Source organism: Prunus dulcis, chromosome 6, assembly GCF_902201215.1.
Source record: "Prunus dulcis chromosome 6, ALMONDv2, whole genome shotgun sequence".
Lineage (NCBI taxonomy): Eukaryota > Viridiplantae > Streptophyta > Magnoliopsida > Rosales > Rosaceae > Prunus > Prunus dulcis.
This window is the reverse complement of record NC_047655.1, coordinates 6,706,703-6,729,948: the sequence shown is the minus strand read 5'-3', so window position 1 is coordinate 6,729,948 and position 23,246 is coordinate 6,706,703. Positions and strand designations below refer to the sequence as shown.

Sequence of the window (23,246 nt, the reverse complement as noted above, 5' to 3'; positions counted from 1 at the left end):
CAAACCTACCCTTCTACTCGTTCTCTTCAGAAATAATCAGATTTTTGTTTGTTTGTTTGTTTTCATTCTAGTTTTTAAACTCGCAGTAATTTTCTGGTGTTTACTATGTCTAAAGACCACATGTCTGAACAGAGCTCTTTCCATTAGCCTCTATTTTTTTTAATTTTTAATTTTTTATTGTCACAAGCTGTTACATGAACAAATGTATATCATCAACAGATCATGCAGCCTTGAGCCTTATGCTATGTTATTGATCTATCAATGTAATCAACGCTGAAGAAACTTCAAACCCTTTTTCTGATTTGTTGCTAGAAGCTAAATGATGATTTTTTAGGCATTAATGGTAAGGAACAAAGTTTCGTGAGCCTGGCATTATGGCATATCATTATTTTTACTTCAATTTTACAGTTTTGGAGGGATGACCACACTTGAGCACCACAGTAGCATCTTTTGCCTACTTCGTTTGTCTATACCCTTAGATGCCTCTTGCATGACATTACGAACCATATTTATGTATCTCTCGTCGTCACATGAACATGATGATTTCTCTCAACAAGCAACTTTGGGAAATATTACATACAGCGGTTAGCACGTTGATATGGTCTTAATATTTTGTCGCGTAGGCGTAGCGTACAGAGATCTCCATTCGGACAATTGAAAAAAAATCAACCATTATAACTTGCCCTATAAGCGTGGCGCTCCTAACGGTCACTTTTCCACAGACTCGCCCAAAATGACCGAGTCACCATCCGAGTCACTCTCTGACTCGCCCTTCAACCGCAACATCGACGACAAGAAGAACGATATCGTGCCCGAAATCCCAATTGAGATTGTGAGCGAGGAAGAGATGGCTCTGCTCGAAGCTGCTTTGGTCTCCGCCCGCGCTTCCTTCTCTGCAATCCCTGCAATTCGCTGCTCAACATTTTCGTTCCGCAGCAACGTCAGGTCTATTAAGTCGATCACTGCTTTATCCAAGAGGAGGTTATCGGGTTGCTCCGAACCCGATATTGAGGATTCGGGTAGTTTGAAGAGTGCCCAGAAGAAGACTCGGATGGCTGACTCGTTTTTGCACAGGTTTAGGAAGAAGGGCTTGTCTGTAACTGATATTACTGCCACGGTATAGAATTTCTTGGCTTCCAGACTCTTTTTTCGAAGTTTTTGCAAAATGGGTTTGGATTTGTGTTTGTAAATTTTGAGGCTTTATTGCTGTCTGATTGTGGATAATATGGGATTTTAGGAAATGCGTTTGGATGGTTACGCTGAATGTTTGAGAAAATTGATTTTTGAATTATATATTGCAATGACAAAGATTTATGTGAAATAGAATGATTTAAATTTGTTAGTTTTCTTAGTGCCACATCAATGTGTATGTTGGAAATCTAATAGCAAAATTTGATCAGAAGGACATCTTATTATTCCCAATTTGAAATCTTGTATTGGTTGGGTAAATGTGTGAGCCGGACTCCCATTGAGCATCTGTATCTTCCTGGTGTGAGTGTGTGAATGCTTTCATTTTCCATGTATTGTGGTGTTTTCCATATGTAGTATAGCCAATGCAGCATAATTTAGCAGTAACTGTGGATAAACAACCTCAATAATTTGAACACTGTTATTGTTTTGCGAGAGGTTGTGACTACTCTTTTTTGTCATCCAATTAAGGATTTCAAAAGATATTTGACTTAGATCTATTCTATTTCATGTTAACAACAGGAATGGTGTGAAAAACAAATGGAGTTTGTTTTACTCGTTGGCAAGCGAAAAGTCAGCAAGGCTATGAAAAAAGGCAGTGCTCGCCACGCAAAACTTGAGGAAGAGGTACGCATTAGAGACTGACTTTTCTACTTTTGTAGTATTTCTGGTTTTGTACTGCATGAATGTTACCTGTTTAAATTGTTTTGCCAAAGCACTCTTCCATACCTTTCTGTTGTTGTAGGGAAATTTATTTGGCTTTTGGAAGTTCTTATTCTTTTTACCTCCATGTTTTCTATGCACTCTTACAATCTGATTATATTTTTGTACAGGTTGTAAAAAAAGTTAAAGTTCGTATCAAATCAATAGAAGATAGATGGGCTCTGAAGCTTCTGAATTTTATAACTGGAGTAAATCAATTATTATCTGAAGGATTGACGCGTGAGCTGCCACTGTAAGTTAAACCATCTCTTGTCTCTGATTCCATCTTTGATTCCTGATACACTATTTAGGTGGCTTTTAACGTCCAGATTGACAATCAATGGGTTATTATAAAAGTTTTACCCATGCGAGGTCAAAGGTTTATCATTCTGTTTATAAATTTATCTTTGTTGTGAACTTGTGAAAATTAATTTATCTTTAGCATGTGTGTTAATTTGATATTATTGGGTCATCATATCAGGATGGCCCATTCTTGTGGTAGGGGATAAAGTAGTTCTCTCATATATAAGGAATGACATGATCAAGCTTGCAGCTCTGATCCTTGCTTAGCAGTTTTCTTATGGGTTAAAGGTTAATATGAGCCCTGGATTGTAAAGATTGTAGTGCCTATAAGTTAGTGTACATCTTGTCATGTAGCATGATGGAAATGATCCATAATATGTACACATGATAGATACTTACTCGTTTGAAATATGCTTCATGCTTCTCTCAAATTGATAACATTTATATATTGGTATGTCGGAGTGGCAGGTATGTTCTTGTACTTTAGACTTTCAGTTAAATCTCTCTTTCTCTCTCTCTCTCTAAGAAATTGGAGAGTTGATCTTTCTAACCTCCTTTCTGTCATTGATTCGCTATACTTTCTTATCATATCAGAATAGGTTTTGCAGAAGGGGTATGGATGGTTGGAGTGATTGATGAGATTCGAATGCCTGTAACAGAAACCATCAGAAACCCATTATTAGTTGACACAAAGACTCGTGTGAAAGATACACTTCCTGCTGAACCACAACGAAGAAATGGAAGGTATGCTCTTTTGTTGGTTTATGTTTCATTGCCATTGATGAGAAATGCTCCAAAAATGAAGTCACTCTGAACATTTGTTTTGGCAGGCTTCAATTAATGTGCTACAAGTATATGTGGGACGATTTAGTTGCTGATAAATTCCCATCCAACAAGTTTTTTGATTTCTTTTCCTTAAATCCTCATCATATCTTATCTGATGAAATCAGAGAGATGACTGCTAACTCAGGGTTCCCTGCAGAGGTAAAGATTCTCTCCACTTTAATTATTAGATACATACTTCTTAAACCGATCACTTAATAGAAAGATGCTTCTTCGGCAAAGAGCAGCATCTTTTTAGTAAGGGTCTTCACTTGTTATTGATGGTTTGTCCAGTAACCAAATGACATGGATCAGTTCATAAAAATAAAATGGTATCTAACATAGAGTTTTCAGATAATTACCACTTCAAACGCATGTTTCTATAGCTTTTGTAAAAATTTCTCTTGGTTGTGCAGACCCTTGATGATGTAGTGAGATACTATAGAAACACATGTAGCATGCTCTCCCCTGCTCATGACCAGCTGTTATTGAGGTGAGAAACTAAAATTTATGCCAGAGGTTTCCATGTTTGTTTTCATGTGTAGTTTCTTATAAATATTATTATTGAATGAATATGTTTACCACAAAAGATTCATGTGGTGCATACTAGTTGAGCACACATTAGAAATGAAAGGTAGCCAGTCCATTTGATTATCCTAATCATCTGGTCTCTAGCTTTGTCCATCTTAAGTTGTTGTAATCCAGTGGCCACTGGTTTTTATTTTATTTTAATTTTAATTTTAAATAATGATTTGTAAGAGGTTACATCCAAATCTTATCTCACACCCCTGTTATGTACTTTATCTTAACTTAGCATCAAGTTTCAAAAAGTGAGGAGCAAGCAGAACTTGAACAATAGACATTAGTTGTGATGCATAAGTTTACCGATTTTTTGTTCATGTGGACATACTTGGTGACAATATCTTTTGGAAAGACACTGATACGACTGTTTTTGAGTCAGATATGAGTTACAGAAAGATAATTCATTACTTGGTGAAGATGAGTTTGCATATGACTCTGATTGGGTCAAGAATCAAATTCAGGGTTGTCTTGAGTTCTGGCTAGGAGAGCGAGAAGCCAGTTACACTCCTGAGGAAGAGCGATGGAAATGTGGGTTCTGTCAATATTCTTCTGTCTGCCCTGCTAAAAATGGTAACCATAATGATCCACCAAGTTAGAGAAAAATACAGGCATTGGCGGTGTTTCAATCAGCATCCGCAATAAGGGTACAAAGAAGCACAAGTTTTTAGAGTTGCTTCTTTTGTAATTGCTGTGTTGTATTTGTCCTTAGGATGTGCCATGAATGTATCGTTCAAGTTGTATTGTGACCGTTATTTGATTCAATTGTTGTAAATTATTCTTTGGACGGAGTTGTCAAATTCAATTGTTTGATTAGTAAAGTTTATGAATAGATGTCTCTGTCAAAATTATGTGCAATACATTTGACGTGCATATAATTACTTTAAACTAGTAGAGAGAGCTCCAAGTCAACACAGTTTCATACATGATTCATGAACCCTTCAAGTGAAAACTCTAATTTGTCAGCTGTTCTTTGAATTATCATCAACAGCCAGAAAATGTAGAAATGATTTAAAGGTTAGACAAAACTTTCTTTTATTCTTTTTCTCTTGGTATATGAAGTTTGGTGCTAATAATGAAAAGGAAAAGAAAAAGAAAAATAGAGCAGAGTCAGAAGACTCCGAAGTCCTAATTCATGTTGTAACACATAACTTTATTTATTAATACTATACCTTAGATTCATCCATCCATGTTTTAACACATCAATTAGTAACGCCAATGGGGTCATACTAATATGTTTGGCTTAAAACTAGTGATATCAGATTCAAAACCTCAAGACACCAATGTGTGAGTAAATCCCCGTCCCCTTCTTACTTTTGATCCAAAAAAACATAACACATCAATTATTAACACCACGTAATTGTATGTATGAGTAATGGACTTTAAAACTGGTGGGGATAAGTCAAAGTAGCAAATAGCCCGCCGAAACTACAAAACCATTTGCTTGTTTGCGGGCTCTCTCCCTCTCTCCTTCGTTGTGCTCCAAAAAACCAAGACCCGAGCTAAGAGATGCAAAGTACTAGTATGCTGAACAAGATCAGGTAAGCTTCAGCGATGAATGTGTGACTTTTGATATCCATGCATTTGTGTGCCTGTGTTTGAAATTCTAGCTTGTCCCATTTAATACTTTGGTTTGGCTTTATCAATATAGCAAATCATTATCTGCCATGAACCTTCTGTGCTATGTTTTACACCTTCATGTGAATCATATCCGTATCTATTTGGGTTCTGGCTGGTGGGTCCTTGCAAACATTTGGATCACTGCTCTGCTCACTATACTAGGCTTATCTATGTTTTGTCTAAATTGATGCCTATTGGATGCTCGCCAACTGTTTGCAATAATTCCTCGGACAAGTGACTTATGAATAATGCTAACCCAAAAAAAAAAAAAAAAAAAAAAAGATGGTTTCCACTTCACCAAGCAGTTTATGTGAAAACAACATTTTGTCACACCAATTGTTGGTATAGTGTAATTTGATATTCATATATGATTTATCTTGAAGTCACAGGTGTAAGTAGATATGTCAAAACTTGGATTTTTTATGGAGAGGAAAACAACATTGTGGTAAAAGAAATCAACAGAATTTGTTTGGCTGGTAATCTGAGGGGCAACGTTAGAGGACCCTTTACAACTATGCTCACCCGGAATTTACTCTCAGTCAATGTACCTTGTTTGAGAGGTTTTTCATCAGCGGCTGCGAGTTTTCTTAGAACTGGGGATACATTGAAGCTATCTAGAATATTCACAAGTGAAGATGTTTTAGAGTACTCCAAAGTGAGTCATGACTCTAATCCTCTGCATTTCGATTCTGAGTCCGCTCGAAATGCCGGATTTGAAGATCGACTGGTTCATGGGATGCTTGTTGCTGCCCTGTTTCCCAAGATCATATCTTCTCACTTTGTAAGTCTGATGCTTTATGTTTTTACTTTTGGCTTGTTTTTTGGTTATTCAGAATGTTACAGTACTTTTTATAATCTCATTAATGGGAGAATAGAAAGAAAACAAATTAATTAAATCAAGCTTACTTTTCATAATCACAAACAAAGAAACAAAAAATTTGAGGAAGCCTTATAATAAGAACCAAATTGGGTGAGTATGAATTTCTGTTGTAGAAGTATGTAAGGTTGGAATTGAGTCAGAAATATATATGATCCAAGAGCCACATACAGTTACTTGATAATGAAAAATTTTAGCTATCACATTGTTGAAAAACATCCTATCCTGGACTCTTTAGTGCGAAACCTTTCCTACATTTATGTTCAGATTTCTTTTTTTTTTTTTTGGTCGCAACCGTTGAGATCCAAATGTCTAATTTCTTGACATTGTTATGGTATTTTCAGCCTGGGGCTATATATGTTTCCCAAAGCTTGCATTTCAGGTTGCCCGTCTATATTGGCGAAGAGATTGTTGGCGAGGTAGAAGCAACTAATATAAGAGAACAGAAGAACAGATGCCTGTAAGCTAAATTATTATTTGACAAAGCAATTATTCTGCAGTGCTTGACTCAAATTATATAGAGACTAACTTATCTGGGTATTTGCTTTCATGTGTGGTTCAGAGTGAAATTCAAGACAGCATGCTTCAAGAATGGTGCTATCGTCATTGACGGTGAGGCAATGGCCATCTTACCTGCACCAGCTGTGGAACAAGCGAATACTTCGGCATGACAGAAAGCCGGTTCAGTGTTGAGCTACTGCCGCATTGATTGAAAGTACAAAAGCAATTCAGTGTGGCTGAACTTCTACGTATGGTTTAGTCGAACTGCTCCATCCCTTTATTTAATAAAAATTTATCTCAAGGAAATTACATTGTAAACTCTAGATGGATAACGTTTACTTTTTCTCTCTTCTTTTTTTGGGCGGATGATTTCAAGATTTCTTCAATCAGCTCCGTTCAGATTATGGGTTCCCAATATTACATCCATGGAATTCGATTGTAAAAGCTGAATTAATATACAATTACATGTAAATATGCCTGAGGAAATACTAGCATCACTCGTGTGTCGCTAATTTCTGGCCTTTGATGTATAAATGGCCAAAAATTAGAATATCATTATGCATGGATGGATGGCAAAAAAATCACCCGTATGCGAGCAACTGAATATAGAGATGTCCTCGTATCTCCAATCTACTCGAACCCACAGCTGAGGGGGCTTCCCTGCCAGTCGTGCCGTTACTGATCGAACCCCTAAAACTTTCACAAATTCTTGATTCAATCACCAATTAGCAGTCCATACTTTCCCCAACTTCGAAGTGTTTATTCTAATATTTCATCATACAGTTTGAGCTTAAATTTTGCTAAAACTAGAATATACTTATTTTGGTTAACCAAATTGTAATATTTCATCATTAAGTTTGTGTTTAAATTTTGCTAAAACAAGAATATACTTATTTTGGTTAACCAAACAGAAATAAACTTGTTTTGCACGAATAAGCAATAATGGCTAGTGTGTTGGGGTGAGCACTGGGTACCACCAACGATCACCATCACCATCACCACCACTATCATGGGTACCGAATTCCCATCCTGAGAGAGAGAGAGAAAGAGAGAGAGAGAGAGACCTTTACTCTATTTCAATTTTTTTTTTCTTTCCAAAATCTATTTCAAAACTTCAATTGCCTATATACACAAAACTTCTCAATAGAATCAACTCGTCAAAATTTTCCTTCTCCTCCTGACATACAAAATTTTCTCCTTCATTTGAGCAGTGAAGCTATCTCTTCATAGAACACTGGCATCATCAAAGGAAATTGTACGAGGTCAATCTGACCTGACCTGGTCTGGTCCATCACGCGTCTAAAATGAATAGAAACCTCAGAAAAATTCCAGCGTGCCATCAATGGTGGCAGGTGGGTCAATTGCAATACAGGTAGCCTTTCCCTCTGAATGCAACTGGGGTAACTTATTGGCCTCCTTTGCTGCAACCCCTTCTGCAGTCCATAAGGTAACATGTGGCCACTCATTTTTCGATACTACTCTTTCTCCTTCAACAGAGCCAAGGCTGGCTTCAAGTGCAGCCATTTTATCCGAGAAGAACAGCTTAGTTAGATCCACAGGGACCGTTTTGTGGAGGAAGGTGCCATAACTAGCCATGGCAGTAACACCGTGACTTCTCTTATGTGCAAGGGTAACATGAGCCTTATTAAGATTCTCCAAATGCTTTTCTTTAAGGAAAGCTCCAGCTTCACTATTTTTCGCAGCCAACTGCATGAACAGAATACATGCATGAAGAAAACAATTCAAGAATGAAATACACACGATTCAGTAGTATAAATTTCAGAATCCAAAAAAAGAAAACAATGCTCTTCTGGAGTGAGAAGGATTTGCGCTCCGAATCCGACTTGATCAGAAATAAGCAATGCATATAATCTGATGTTACCCTTCATTTTAATTAACCAGAAGTATAGTGCAGATGCAGATGAATATTTGTCTATCATTTCATTCTTGGCCAAAATTAAGGCACTGCCAATTCTTTTTTTGTATACAAGCAGCAGGAAATCAGGCATACATGGCAGTCAAGTGAAAAGATCCAGCCCACAAACACGAGGCTGCACCAGCCTCAGTGGCAGACTAAAACCAGACTATGATAGCCATCCATTATAAATCTTAATAAGCACTGTATTCACTTGATATTAGAAAATCAATATTCTCTCAGGGCTAAAGCAGAGCAGCAGAATCGAAGGTTCCTCTTGGCCTGGGCGAGTACAAAAAATTTACACAATGTCACCCAAGCCCAAATTGCAATAAACACAGCAAAACATGCCTAGCCCAGAAATCTGTTAGCTGCAGAATCAAAGATATGCTTCTCAAGGACGTTTAACAGTGACTAGGAACAAAACTTCGTAGTTAATTGGCTAATTTAAAAATCATACAGGTTGGAATTTTGTTTGTCCAAAAAAGGATTTTATTTAATCAGAAGTCAGATGAAACAAAATAAGCAACTTAGATTCTAGTTCATATTATAAAGAAGAGATGAGAAGGCAAATATTCACTTATATTATCTGGTGGATTTTAATTAAGTTCTACATGATATTGCCAGTAAAGGGACTTGTAAGAATAGATGAGAAAGCAAACATTGACTTACATTATCAAGCAGATCACTGATTTCCGTAACAGGCAAGCTAACGGCAGCAAAAACAATGGCCCCAAACTTCTTCTTCCCAGTATCTGGAGTTTTGTACTCACCTTGTGCAATTTTTCTCAGCTGTTCTGATACATCCTTAACAGCAGACTCAAAGGGAACCTGAGGACATTAAGATTGTATGGAGAGTTCATTTAAATATCTGAAAATTTATGGTTCACCAAGCAAATTCCAGTGACTGTCACTGTAATAGAACAGGAAAATGCGGAATCAGCAGCTCAGAAGGTAAAAAGGAAAAAAAAAACAAAAAATGATGCCGACCTGAACAGAATTAAGATACTCTGCATTGCCAAATAAAATATCCCGCAACTGTTTCTCCCATTTAGCCCACTCCTTTGCATAGGTTCCTTTTGTCGACTCCAATCTGAGTACAGGTTTACAAGCAAGCAGGTAAGGCAACCACACGAAAGCAGCAGCAACAGTGGTTAATCAATGACTAGCCAAATTATAAGAGCTATGCTACTGTTGAAAAGGGTTTAAAATGGTACTGTTTAAGAAGACAGCTAAAAGCTCTGTTTTGTTGAAATGTCAATTAAGTGGGAAAGTAAGATGAAAACAAAAGAGAATCTCCGTTGTGCTAAAATCTAATTTCATTGGTAAGTCTCAACAAAAAGATTAACATTCTATTCTTTACAATTAAAAGGGGAAAGAGGAGTTTCATTATAGAGGATCTATTACAATCATGAAATTTCAAAGCCAACAAGGAATTGAAAGAACAAGCCTTGGTTCACACCAACATGATCTAAAGCATGCATACAGTTGCATTACCTTCCATGTTTGGCAGTGTGAAGCTTGTATAGATTTATTCCCTCCTCCATAATAGACTTCACAGGATCGGGCAATGGATTCCTGGGTACGCAAAATAAAACCTCCATAACATCAGCCTAATTGCATTGCAAGAGGACACATATAAGATTTATATTTTACACAAACAAACCATAACAATAGTGTAACTGCATGGCAAGTGAGGACAGATATAAGCCTTAAATACAAACGAAAATATACCTCATCCTATGCTTTGTGGAATCAATCCTACAAACCAATTGCATTATCTTTTCTTTTATCCATAACAGTTTTGAAACAGTCACATTAAGCAGTGAGAGCACAATCTTTTAATTCAAAATTTTGGTAAATAAAAGTTGTGATATATATATATATATATATATTAAAGATTTTTCATTATTAATTACTCAACCGAACTGAGAATTCCCCTTAATTTTTAACACGACCACTATCCACCCACCCATGAATTAAGGAACGAAAAGGGTGCTCCTAGCAAAAAAACCCACCTTAACTGGTGAATGATTTGATGAATCATGAACAGTTTTCCCCTGATATTTATCATTATGAAATAATACGAGGTGCATTTTCAAAATAGAAATGAACCAACATGAGAGGTACCAAGCCTTTTGTTTTTCTTTGAAAAAGAAAAAGAAAAACTACCTATCAGATTTCAGCAATGGCATCTTGACAAGTGAGCCAAAACGCTCTACTAATTCGCTGTCAAACTCCCGGCGACTCTGAAAATTTAGACAATAAAAATTCATAAAAACGAAACAAATTTAGGTGCATCAATATAGCATGAAATAGAAAATTTAAATACACAAATCATGTCATGCCTTGCCCTCATAAAGGTGATAGAACATTAGCAGCACATAGCCAGCATTTGGAGATTCCTTGTCAAGGTTTCCCTTCAGAAATAACAAGTATTAGGAACATGGTAATAAGTGGAGGTGTCTGATGATATTTTTGAACAAAAGGAAAATGTATAAATAAAATACATACCGGATGATTAGCACGTTGAAGCACCCGAAACATGAAAACCGCTAATGCATCAAGCGAAAACGGATTTGAATCAGTTCCTGCACATTTAAAGACCACAATGTAAAAGCATACAATGCCTTGAACATCATTTCCTACACAAATCAAGGAACATTCTATTCATTATTTGATGACAGTAGTGATCCTAAAGTGAACTGGAACCCAACAAATAACAGAATCAGGGGCAACAGGACCTTCAGAATCAGGAACAACTGGAACTGCAGAGGCCCTGGTGCTGTGGCACATGTCTTCTATCTGGAAAAGAAGAAAAAAAACAGACGAGGAAAATAATGGTGTAAATCTGACATGTACAAAACAGTAAAGTTTGGTTTGAGAAACTTATAAATAGAAAACATAAAAATTCCTGACATTTTGTTTTAATTTACCCCAAAAAAATTGTTCATATGTAGAGAATTTTCCTAATGCGTCCTCTCAATTGAGTTCTTGGCCTTAAATTCACGAGGACACTTTGCCACGAAACTGTTGCCATCAATCTTGTTGGTCAACAGGTTCTTTCAGTTCCTTTAGGGTACCATTTTAGTTTCTGGATCTTTAGGGTTCTAAAAGCAATCCACTTTTACCAATTAGTCCTTTAGAAAGTAACTAGCATTGGGAAATAAAGTCTTTGGTTAGGACCTTTGGCAACAAAGCAGCCTCCACATGGGCTAGATGGAACACAATTTCTGGATACTCACGAATGGATTGTAGAACAATCCTTGAAGTGAATCATGGCAAAGTGAATGCCAATAGAAGATTACCTGTCTCCATACTTCTTCATTTGGTGCATTCTTGTCTGCAAGCATTATTGAATATGGTTTTCTCCTGCGCTCATCGGCAACCTTCTGCCAATATCTTCCTGCTTATAAACAATAAACAAATAACCTTACTGTTAACTAGTCAAATAATCTTTTAGCATACTAATTCACAAATCATTCTGACAATAAGATACCAACAGATTTATTCTGAAAAGAAAGAATTATCTAAATAAAGGCAAGGATAATATACTGAGAAAATGGGTGGGCAATCCAGAGATCTTTCCAAGTACTCTGCAAGGTTTCCCATCCCCAATGTGGGACAATACTCTCAACACTTGTAATAAAAATATGGATCATGCAATTGAGAAGAAAGCCTCAAATTCTAAGATATTTTGAAATTTTCACGAAGCCCAATCATATTCTATATTTCAATAATTTGCATAAATCCATAAGTTTTGCTATTACAATGTACAACTCTTAGAAGAAGTTTCGAATTATAGCAGTAATTGGAAGCGAACTTTCAGGCTATATATCACTGACATTATTAACAGACTTTCATTCTAGCAATCTTCCAAAAAATTTCAACTAGTAGCATGAATGATTCATACATAGAGACAGATAAACACACTAATCAACACCATGATCAGGGATAACTTTGACCTGAAGCCATGATGACCTGATCAGATTCATACATACAAACATACCAACACTGTCAGCATGATGATGAAGGATATCTATGATATGAATGCATAATGGCATGATGAAGAAACTGCTAGAATCCCCCAACTTCAAAAATGCTAATTTCAAGTGCTTAGCAAGCAGTAATTAACCTACAACATTTATTCGAGAATACAATTACCTTTGATAAGGTCACCCATCAGGCTTTGAATTGGCCGATCGTCTCCCATTCCTTCTGGGGCATTTAGTAGTTCCTTGCATAGTGCTGACTTAGCAGAACCAGGTAGTCCTGAAAATGCCAATCCAAGAAAGGAATATCAAGACATGCATAGACCAAATACCCCATCAAAAGATATTCAAATTCATAAGGGCACACTGCAAAAGAAACATAGCTGAAATGGTGGGTGCAATGTAAAACCATGGGAGACATTGGCTTCTCAAGAAATGAAAAAGTTCCATGATGTATAAGTAGAGAAATATCAATTCAATGTTGTGTATTGTATTCATGAGAACTTCTCAATGTTGTAATTAAAAACCACAACTCAGTCAATTTGGCAACATTTTTACCAGGAAAGAAGACAATCAGACCCTCAGCCTTTGGAATGGTGTCCCTGGCTGAGGCACGGGGGCTTGATGGTGCAACCTCCAGGTCCCTCTCAAGATCACCTTCTTCGTTTCTTCCTCCCTCAACAATGGCCAAGAAATCTTCAGTCCTTACTAAGTTTCCAGCAGATCCTATGAGAGCCTGATTTTGTGGACTGCGTTTTGCATACTGTTCAAGAAAAGGCTCAGCCTCACTGAGGTACACTGATGACGACAGCTGTTTGTTTCCACATTTCCTTCGTATATACACAGCCCTGAACATGAAGCGGCAAAATTCTAGCAACTGAGCAGAACAAAATCACAAAGTCATAAGCACCAAGAAAAGAACAGAGTAATGTTATATAAAATCACCATTCATCAAGCATCTTGCTGAGTTCCCTCTGCTTTGCTGCTGAAGTTCCCCATACTTTCATTTGCCTATAATGACAATGGCAATGGAAAAATAGTTCATAAAACAAGATTCCGCCGAACTAGCATGGAAATATTGCATTTTTTTAGCAATAAGGTAAGCACTACGGGGTCTCTTTCATTGCAATAAATAACCACTATACTAGTTTACAACATCAGTTTTCTCATATACCCGTTAGATTTAAAAAAATGTAGCTCCAATTATGTAACATCTTTTTGCGACCAAACAAGATCTTATGTAACATCTTTTTCGACCAAAAAAAAAAGATCTTACGTAACATCTTTAAGCCATGCTGTGAACCATCATGTTCATGAATTGGCAGGTACTAGATTTTGTCCTTCAATAACTTTGAAGACTTAATATAAATAAACAACGGTGACTAATGGCTAAGTTTATAGAGAAATTACAACAGTAGAAGTCCTATCAGGAAGGAAAAAAGTGGGTTCGGAGTGGAACATGAAGATTTTAGTCCATAGGTCTAGAAAGAGTGGTCTTTTTTTGGGTAAGTAGAAGGAGAGATCATAGTTGGTCATGCTGTCTGCAATAAATTACCAAAAATATTATGTTCTGAGGAAAGACCACATAGAAAAAGGGCAGATCTGTATTGCTTCTGGACAAGAAGCTCCAAGGAGCTGTTGCTAATCAATAAATTTTTTGGTCAAAATATCAGAACTGACGACAGGTTTTTGGAGTTTACTCATCCTCACAGGGTCATGAGCATTTGTCCTGGCCATCGAAAAATGTGAATCTGGCAGGTTAGTTTCCACTTTCTGGGATATTCAATTTGATTAAGTCGTAGTATATAAGTTCCAAAGACTATACTTGCATTTGTCCCCTATACATGTCCAGTTGATCATTTTCCAAAGACATGACAGTATACAGTACCCCAATCCCCAGATGCCTCATTTCAAGTTTCAGACACAACATGTAAGATAAGCTCAGAAACTCACCTCAAGTAATAGGCTTTATAAGCAGCTGGACCTTCTTTAAAAAGAATTGACAAACCATTACGAATCAAAAAGGTTCGCAGCTGCAGTGAAAGATAAGCACAATCAACGTTTAATTCTTTGAACCATCATAAGAAGATTCCAACATTGAATGGTACATACTGGGCCAACTTCTAATTTTATACTTTATATCCACCCATGTTTACATTTTTAATCCCACTTTGAAGACAAAACGGGTAATAGCCTACCATTTAACATATTAAAATATAGCTGGTCTACTAGTATTTTCCTTCAATTTAATAGTCACTTCCTATAAAGAAACTATTTACCCTTCGCTCATTCATTCACCATACTGAATTTCCATAAGAATTCATTATTGTCTGTAGTATACTGTAGCTGCAATATATTCTACTTTAACCTTGCTAATCCAGAAGATATAATCTTTATCTTGCTACTATTATAATGCACCACTTTCATAGCCATTTTCAAACAATAGAAAGGTACATTTATCAGCCATAAATGTTTCACAAGTATTCTTCTAAGCAAGAATAATATTTGACATGTAAAAGGGAACAACCAACATACTAATTTTGCTTCCTTAATAGATTTTTATGAGTAAATACCTTCCTTTTATGATATGAATGCATACCTTATATGTAAGAAATTTCAATTTTATCATTAAGTTTGCATCTTCATCAGCCAATCCATATTTTCCGGGCATATCACTGCTAACATCTTCCACAATGCTACTTTTGTCTTTTGCTATCTCAGCAGCTCTCTCCTTGCTTGCCTTGAATAAATTAATGTCAACAAAAAAACCTACATAAATATGAAGTGCATCAGTTACTTAAATAAACAACTTAATGAAGTAAAAACAATATAAGGCAAACATATTCTTCAGGTTTGAAGATATTAAGGCATGACATGTGTGCATTATTCATTAGAGAGACACATGCATTGTAGAAAGGCTCATAGAATGTTATATGGGCTTATAGTTCCAGTGGTAAAATACTTAAAACCAAACCTGCGATGAGAGTTTGATTCTCACCCTCCCTCAAACCAGGCCTGATGCCTTATTTGTACCAAAGAGAAGGTTAATACAATGATTGAAAGGCTAACCAAAATGAGATTCATCGTCCCCATGCCCAACGGGCATACTTTACATGACCATTATTGAGGATATAACCAAAAATGTGCATTTCCCAGAACAGAAATAACAATTAACTGGTAATAAGCATGATGTTTTAAATTTCATTCAGCAAAGGTTTTTTTTTTTTTTTTTTACCTCGATATAAAGGCCACAATCCTGGCTTTGACCTGAAATACACCAAACCTTTTACTTTAATGAATTCACGACATGTAAAACAAAATAATAATAAAAAACTCAAAAATAAGATAATAGAGATTAGAGAGTGAATTTGATGTTTGAACAATACCTCATCTCTTTCTGGTAACGTCGAAATGCGGAATCACTATGGACATGGACGACCATTTTATAGAAAAGGTTGTCACTTGATATGGAATCAATTTTGTGGTAGTTATAGTAACATTTAAAGGCAGCAGGATAACGTTTCTCTTTCATCAAACGAATCATTTCCTGATTCAACAAATAAAATATTAGTCCGAACCAAATCTAACACTCTGAATAAAAAAAAGGCCCAAAAACATGACAGAACCATTGAACTTTCCACATGCAATTCATAATTTGAATGAGTCAAGGAGAAAATTATTTGCAAAAGAACGATACACAGTGAGAACGTCTACACAGTGGAAACATGAATGAAGCCAATATGTACTAAACCATTACAAAAACATGTAGACCAATCGATGCATGCATTTAAGATGGATTGGATTTCAGAAGTTATATTTCATGGAAGGTAAAGTTTTACGAATATAGTTTGAAATGAAAACTAGACTGACCTGCAATTTGGTGGTAGAAAAATCAGCAGCATGAGATTGTAAAAGTTTTGATAGCACCAATTTATTATCTGCATTTCTGGAATGGGCATCACCAGCTCCAGTTCCAAGCCAGTCTGAATGGTCAGGGCAAAAAGAGGAGCCAACACCCTCAAGAATCGCTTTTATTTGCTGCATGAGGATTTTCAGAAAGATTAAAAATAAAAATAAAAAGTATTGGATCTGCCTTCCACTTTTGTTGATAAAGTCCGAGCACAAGAAATCTCATATTCGAAGAATTAACCATTACCTGCTTTTCACTCGACCTATTTGCAGCACAAAGCTCCCTTACACTAGGTCCCAAATCAAGACCAACTGAAAAATAAATCAAACACGGTAAGATTTTAAATAATAAAAAGAAAGATTCAAAATTGACTAGCATTCTCATATGTCAATAAAATTATCTTCAAAAGGAGGGTAATGGGAAGAACTTCAGCTTTAAATGGATTTTCAAGTCCAGGCAAGCATGAATATATGTCATCAGTTCAAAACTAAAGTTTTTTTTGCATTATCAAATGAAAAAGAAATATTTGTCCATGACTCTACTAGATTAGTGAAAACAGTTTGACATGCAAGCACAATTACACAGCCAGAGAAAAAGGAAAGGATCTCAACTATTTTATTTTAAGAGATCCATCAGTGGATATCTTGATCAATTTCTTTCTCTTAGTTCCAATATATCCATTCTTTCTCAACTTTTCTCATATCAGTGTTCTTTTACAAGTCCCAAAAACACTTCCAATGTCACACAAGCAGATCAAAATTTTGAAATATGTTATCTTACATGTTTATAACCAACAGTAAATTGTTGCCCGTGTTTATGACTCTCTTTATTCCTCATTCTTCTAATAAGGCAAATTTTGAATAAATACAAGGAACTGTTGCTGTGTTTTTTTTTGTTTTTGTTTTTTTACTTATTCAGTTCAAGAGATAAATACAAGAAGGGACTAGGCTGAACTTCATATCAAATAGTTTGATTTATGCTTACATTATAACTACAACATTCTAAAACACAACTTAGATATGCTTACCCAAAACAATCTCAACCACAATTTTTAAAGCAGTAGATAATGAAGAATGCATCAATGGGTGAGATAAACATTAGGTCTTCTCTCCCCTGAATCAAACCCGAAGTGTTGACTCTACCATGATAGTTTGAACCTATAAATTGCAAATTTAGTTTTTGTAACCAATGCTTTAGTCCAAATCTAATGAACAGATACCCATACGTAATTTTAAGCAGTATTAATAAGCCACAAGGGAGCTTCTAAGAGGGTGCCTTCTTGAAGAAAAGAGCAGACCACATCTGGAGACAATCCTACCATGTGCTCCAATGATAAGGACTGTTTACTTTTTATTTCCTTAATCAAGGATATCCTTGCAAAAATATCAGCCAAATTGAAAACAACTTAGACATTTAATTGTGATGAAATAAATAGATGAACAAAATGTTATAAACACTGAAATAATTATGGTGATAATCCAACAGTTAAAAGACTTGGATTTGGCTGATATTGGTGGGGTGAGACATTTTATGGAGTTGCAGTGTGTGCTGTAATTGGAGGAAAATAAAAGGATTTTTGAAGAATATAGTGGGGGATAAATTCCGGTTTTGGATATCAGGCGGGCCTTATTTTCTTCAGAGTTTTGGGCCATACCTTTTTTTATTTTCTATTTTTGCAGATTGAGGGCTGTTCTTCTCTCAATTTCAGTGTTGAGTATATGAGTATAACACATCAATACTGTATGGCCGTTAGAAATTAGTGACTGTTTATACCTTTTTGTTACTGTAAGTGGACAGCTTGCCCACTGTGAATGTACCTTTTAATGTGGTTCAATAAAACTTTGGTTATATAGTCAACCTATCATTTTACCTTCTGATAGCAGACGAAATTTCATTTAGGCACAAGAAATGGAAAGGGAGACAAGAGTTGAATAAATTTCAAGAGTGAACATTGTGGCTGAATCAAAATAAGACCAGACCCAAAAGACCAAAAAAAAAAAAAAAAATTCCATGTTGATGTGATCTATAATCCCAAAAAAAAAAAAAAAAAAAAAAGACGAAAGAATGAAACATCGTACCTCCATCCATTGGTGGAGGAGGGAAATCGTTCAGGACTTTCTCCATGTGTTTTGAGCTCTCCTGGCTTACAATACGAGCAACAATACCCTCTAAGATTTCACCCTGTTCCTTTACATGATCTTTTGAACCTGCATACAGAATTACAATTGAGTTGGAAACCTCACAAATACCTCTTGAAACCAGTGTCCAACTAAGGATAACACGAAAATATAAACACAAAAGAAAATGGCAGATCTGATTAATTGAGCACCTTTGTGATGCACAACCATCCATTGAGCAAACCATGAAAAAATGTGCCACATTCTTTATTGAGTTTATTTTAATTTTAGCAACAGTATCTATGTTCCCAATAATTTTTTTAAAAGCCTCTTTGCCAAGTGACCTGCAATAGGCTTGAAAGGCTAAGAATACATGGATATATGTGTTTCAAAGGTGTACCAAAGGGCCAAACGTAGATGGTCTTTCAAGAGGCTCATCGATCAACAGTCCTTTTACCATGTATTGGTACAAATTTCAGACTCGGCTTTTCTTAGGTCATTTGAATTCAATAAACTCCTATGAGTTACAATTTTCTATCCCTTCCCTCCATGTTCCACATCATTTGTGGCGTAGGTTATTGGATTGATCATGTCCAAAAAATAAGTACTGTGATGTATTATAATATAGACACAATGTTTTTGGTTCTATCACTTCGTGTCTTTATTCTTCCCCTTCATCCTACACAGGTTGTTTAACAGGCAACATTTCTGAAAGTTAAGCTGACAAGCATCACCAGTAGCGAATATCAAAATTAAAGCAAATGCACTGAAGAGTTTACCAGGTATAGATATATCTGCGATTTCATTAAGAGCTATGCATACAGGTGTTGCAGTTCCTTCTTCACAGAGAGCATCAAAGGCAGCAAAAAATGATGTCACTGCTTTCCTTTAGTTACAAACAAAGGAAAAGATTAAACAGGACCCAATCAATTTTGATATTATGATCTTATCATTCCTGTATAATGAAAATGGAAATAGTTGGTCGTCACCTTGTTGAGAACAGCCATACATGATTTGTCGGTAGACGCCATTTTCTACAGAAAGCAATTATCTCAGGGGTTGCGTAGAACTTTGGCTTCCCATTGCCCAAATCTGTGACTGCTGTCACTACAACTGTTTAATAAATAAAAAACACATAAGCAGAAGTTCTTCCTAAGAATGTTGCATTGCAAGAACTAAGGAAAAAAAAGAAGATATGCAACAAGAGATGCTTTATGGAAATGAAAGACAAAAAGATACAGTAGTGGGCTGCAAAAGGGAAATTGCAATAACCCATTATAAAAATAAATTTAAAAAAAAAAACCAGCATCTAAGTGTCAAATACCAAGTATAAGTAAAGTTGTCTACAAAGAAAAAAAGTGATAACAATGACAATGATGAAGATGATGATAAAGGACAATTTATACTAAGTGAAAATCTCAAATAAAATTAAGAAAAATTATCTCCTCTAGCCCCAAAATAAAGGTACATCTGTAAACCAGTTCAAATTATACAATGCAGTGGCAGAGCCAGGGGAGGGCAACTCTATGCTGACTTTACAGAGTACTTTAACAAAACCAAAGGAAAATGAATTAATTAAATGACTCAATACCGAAATCTTCCTTAGGGCGCTGTCCGTGGTCTCCTAGAACAGCAGTTACGAGTTCCATTGATATGCACACACGGTTCCTCTGAAAGAGTGACCAACAAAAAAGTTAGATTCCAGAAGGCAGGGGAAGGGAGCAAAGAGTTATTTAAGCATAATAATTGGTGACTAAGTTATTAAATAAACAGAATTTGAGAATAAAATTTGATTAGGAACTATCAAAAGCAGCCTTAGATTTGACTAAACAAAGCACATAGAGGAAGAATTTGATAGCTTTTAATGGAGTTCAGTTTTCTTTATGATCAGGTTTCTCATGTGGACAGCACCTCAAGAAAATCATTGAACTCTGCTTGCATTTTTGCTGCTTCACGTCCCCATGCCTCCTGAAACATCCGTCCAAGAACAAATACACCTACAGCAGTATATCTGTAGTAGAAATAGAATATTCAGCAAACCATGATGAACCTATATAAATGAGTACAGAGCAAGCAAGAAATACATATATAATGGATACAACCAGCACATTAAATTTCAAGAACATGTTTCCATCAATCAGAAATGTTCTCCCAAAGTGGTTCCAGAACTTGCCCGGTAATCAGATTAATTGAAGTATACCTCCAATTTGAGGACATTAAGCAATAGAACAATTATATTTAAGAAATTCATGTCCCTTTTGTTGTGCACTGCACATATCATTCCCACTTCTTCAAGATATGTTAGAAAATCAGCTACTAATAACAAGCAACAAGGATGGGCTACACAAGTGTACCACTCATAACCCCAAGATGTTCAACATGCATGGCCATTCATTGATATTTTCTTTCATTGATTGGATTGAGCAATTAAAATAAAATAAAAAGGATGGAAGAAATGGTCGTCTCGTGCGTACATATTCCCAAAGCTGTTTTTGGCATATGCCCCACCCTTATTACCAGCGTACATAAAAAGAGACCCAGAGTGTTTAAGTGAAACCTGCAAAAAAGATCATTATCAATAAATTCTTCAGATTTAAAAAAAAAAAAAAAAAAGGGAAAATGGCATCAAAATTAGGATGAATCAACTAGAAAACTGTAAATTTAAGCAAGCATAAGCAACTGGAGGCTCCCCAACACTTCGGAGAGAACAAGAATTATTGTTAACATGAAAGCCAACAGATGAAATTTCCATGCAAAAAGAAAGAAATGCAATTTTTGCAAGTAAAACAAAGAATTCATAAAAACCCCTTACCTCCAAGGTAGCCAAGCCATTAGATACCATCTCTATCATCCTTGTCCTTATCTGAACAAAGACAGATTAACCAGACAAGCATTCAGGTATGATCCAAGAAAAAATAGATAGTCTAATCATTATGTAAAGGCAAGTAGCAATCGGATCACATCATTCTATAAAAAGATGACCAGATTGCTGTTTGTTTCTCTTGGCTATATGAGATGATCCAATGAACACGACATCATTGTTCGAGATAGCCTTAAGCATGGTTATTCCCATACAAGAGACGCAAATTGGATGGAAAGTTTGAAATTGGAAAAGCATGAAGACAAAAATGTACCTCCTGATCTGACTTCTCATTTTCAAATTTGGGATAGAAAGTAGCGCGCACTTGCACCTGAGCATATGTGGAGTTGTCCACAGTAAAATTTTCCAACAGGTCACCCTTGAACAACTTACTTAAACCAACACTGGTTTTTTTATCTGCTGCTTGTCCAGCTCCATTGCCCGGGATTCCAACTGTACTTTTATCAACAGGTGCTTCAACTTCTATTGTCTTAGCTCCACTGACTGTCGAATATGATTTAGGAATCCAGATTCCTTTCTGACCTTGGGCTGGACCCTGATTTACGGACTGGACCTTCCCAAACTGTATGGGTTTAACTGAAGCATTGGTCTGCCCACTGCTTCCACTGAGACTCAGTCCACCAACTCTGTTTGTGGCAACTTCCATAGCAGCTGCTGATGAATCCCCTGTGGAGGTTGGTTGGCTGTCAGTCTTTTGTTTTTCTGTCCACTTTTGTTCTCTAAGCCCGCCCCTTCTCTGGAAAGCAGACCAAACATCTCAATCATACCATTAACTCTAGGAAAGCTGAACTAAAGTAAACAAAATTACAGTATCCTCTCTCTTAATCACATTGCAGTAAGCCTGTAAGGCTCTTGGCTTCATCCGGAGCAATGTGAATTTAACTTCTAAATTGCAACCAGAGCACATTAAGATATGCACACATCACCCATGTGCACCACACAAAGACATGCATGAATACATATGTAATTTCTATGCTACTAGGCTATACAAGACTACCTCATATTGACATAGGGAAACTAACCTAGTTTTCACTGAAACTAACATCATATTAAGAAGTAACCATACAGTGCCTAAATACCACATGGAATTACAAAGCTAAATTCAGCCATAATTAGCAAACGATCATCATCTACAAAAACAACACCGTTCAAAATTAAAACTAAATTGAAATCGAAAATAGAAATTAATTGATTTCCAACCAAACTTTGGGACAATAAACCACTGAGACGACGATCGACGATCGACGATCAACAAGCGAAACCATCACCAATCAATTAAAATCACATTGCTCCGCATTATATAAACAAACATAACTCAAACGAGCTTCGAAAACACAGAAAATGATCGCTGGTAGAATAAAAAAACAGCGTAAAATTGGAAGAAAAAAATTGGTACCTGGTTGTAAGGCATGGTTGAATGCGAGGGAGAAATGGAAGAGGAGAAAGAGAGCGAGAGAAAACGAGGTTTGGCTGTGTATGCGTACGAAGGAGAGGAGGACCTGAGGAAGAGGAAGGTTCCGGAAACGAGGGCTGGAGACGAAGACGAGAAGGCAGGAGGGAGAGCGAGAGCATGGATGATTTTCTGTGACGCCCACATTCAATCGCTACTGTCGACGTGCAACCCTCTACGCTTGTATTTTTATATGAGAGAGAGAGAATGTGGGTGAGTCACCAAGTGGAAGAGACACACGGCGGGTTCTGGGAGGTTTTTTTTTTTTTTTTTTGGTCAACAGTTTCTGGAGGTTGCTGCACTGGGGTTTTGTGTGTTATAAACCTTGGAAGTAGGAACAAGCGGCGACCGGGTTCAGGGGAGAGAGAGGTGCTCTATAGTCCAATTTT

At 36.4% G+C, this 23,246-nt stretch overlaps 3 protein-coding genes across 7 annotated transcripts; 2 read left to right on the top strand and 1 right to left on the bottom strand.

Moving 5' to 3' along the window:
• The first annotated feature begins 646 nt into the window (after positions 1 to 646).
• LOC117631601 (exonuclease V, chloroplastic) lies at positions 647 to 4,413 on the top strand. Of its 2 annotated transcripts, none has more exons than XM_034364846.1 (7): positions 647 to 1,117; positions 1,711 to 1,815; positions 2,022 to 2,143; positions 2,788 to 2,937; positions 3,024 to 3,177; positions 3,432 to 3,508; positions 3,977 to 4,413. In XM_034364846.1, exons 1-7 carry the CDS (start codon positions 734 to 736, stop codon positions 4,191 to 4,193), a joined length of 1,209 nt encoding a protein of 402 aa, XP_034220737.1. In that variant the 5' UTR covers positions 647 to 733; the 3' UTR covers positions 4,194 to 4,413. The 2 variants fall into 2 exon arrangements, with proteins under 2 accessions (XP_034220737.1, XP_034220738.1); XM_034364847.1 differs by lacking the exon at positions 3,977 to 4,413 and adding an exon at positions 3,830 to 3,902.
• Positions 4,414 to 4,866: 453 nt separating this feature from the next.
• On the top strand, positions 4,867 to 7,064 carry LOC117630872 ((R)-specific enoyl-CoA hydratase). Of its 2 annotated transcripts, none has more exons than XM_034363705.1 (4): positions 4,867 to 5,135; positions 5,604 to 5,995; positions 6,436 to 6,551; positions 6,654 to 7,064. In XM_034363705.1, the coding sequence occupies exons 2-4, from the start codon at positions 5,729 to 5,731 to the stop codon at positions 6,760 to 6,762; spliced, it is 492 nt and encodes a 163-aa protein (XP_034219596.1). In that variant the 5' UTR covers positions 4,867 to 5,135; positions 5,604 to 5,728; the 3' UTR covers positions 6,763 to 7,064. The 2 variants fall into 2 exon arrangements, with proteins under 2 accessions (XP_034219596.1, XP_034219595.1); XM_034363704.1 differs by having other exon boundaries at positions 5,598 to 5,995.
• A 574-nt stretch (positions 7,065 to 7,638) lies between these two features.
• LOC117630871 (tRNA ligase 1) lies at positions 7,639 to 23,246 on the bottom strand. Of its 3 annotated transcripts, XM_034363701.1 has the most exons (27): positions 22,804 to 23,238; positions 21,661 to 22,143; positions 21,339 to 21,389; positions 21,001 to 21,083; positions 20,438 to 20,537; positions 20,118 to 20,196; positions 19,516 to 19,639; positions 19,306 to 19,412; positions 18,488 to 18,616; positions 16,656 to 16,720; positions 16,370 to 16,537; positions 15,886 to 16,046; positions 15,735 to 15,766; positions 15,099 to 15,268; positions 14,453 to 14,532; positions 13,445 to 13,510; positions 13,058 to 13,347; positions 12,672 to 12,779; positions 11,816 to 11,913; positions 11,252 to 11,312; positions 11,022 to 11,098; positions 10,856 to 10,927; positions 10,680 to 10,756; positions 10,005 to 10,085; positions 9,498 to 9,600; positions 9,180 to 9,338; positions 7,639 to 8,299 (listed from the first exon to the last, which is right to left on the bottom strand). In XM_034363701.1, exons 1-27 carry the CDS (start codon positions 23,002 to 23,004, stop codon positions 7,910 to 7,912), a joined length of 3,615 nt encoding a protein of 1,204 aa, XP_034219592.1. In that variant the 5' UTR covers positions 23,005 to 23,238; the 3' UTR covers positions 7,639 to 7,909. The 3 variants fall into 3 exon arrangements, 2 of the variants coding, with proteins under 2 accessions (XP_034219592.1, XP_034219593.1); XM_034363702.1 differs by lacking the exons at positions 21,001 to 21,083; positions 22,804 to 23,238 and having other exon boundaries at positions 21,661 to 21,777; XR_004586264.1 differs by lacking the exons at positions 7,639 to 8,299; positions 9,180 to 9,338 and having other exon boundaries at positions 9,499 to 9,600; positions 10,005 to 10,120; positions 22,804 to 23,246.

Bases quoted from the DNA above. Each gene is read 5' to 3' on its own strand.
- LOC117631601 (XM_034364846.1), top strand. From the start codon at position 734: ATGACCGAGTCACCATCCGAGTCACTCTCTGACTCGCCCTTCAACCGC. The intron at 1,118-1,710 runs GTATAGAATTTC...TGTTAACAACAG, and splicing joins TAACTGATATTACTGCCACG to GAATGGTGTGAAAAACAAAT. The intron at 2,144-2,787 runs GTAAGTTAAACC...TTATCATATCAG, and splicing joins TTGACGCGTGAGCTGCCACT to AATAGGTTTTGCAGAAGGGG.
- LOC117630872 (XM_034363705.1), top strand. From the start codon at position 5,729: ATGCTCACCCGGAATTTACTCTCAGTCAATGTACCTTGTTTGAGAGGT. The intron at 5,996-6,435 runs GTAAGTCTGATG...TGGTATTTTCAG, and splicing joins AGATCATATCTTCTCACTTT to CCTGGGGCTATATATGTTTC. The intron at 6,552-6,653 runs GTAAGCTAAATT...TGTGTGGTTCAG, and splicing joins GAACAGAAGAACAGATGCCT to AGTGAAATTCAAGACAGCAT.
- LOC117630871 (XM_034363701.1), bottom strand. From the start codon at position 23,004: ATGTGGGCGTCACAGAAAATCATCCATGCTCTCGCTCTCCCTCCTGCC. The intron at 13,348-13,444 runs GTGATTTTATAT...CTTCATGTTCAG, and splicing joins AGCAAGATGCTTGATGAATG to GGCTGTGTATATACGAAGGA. The intron at 10,086-10,679 runs GTAGTTTTTCTT...TTGCGTACCCAG, and splicing joins CCATTGCTGAAATCTGATAG to GAATCCATTGCCCGATCCTG.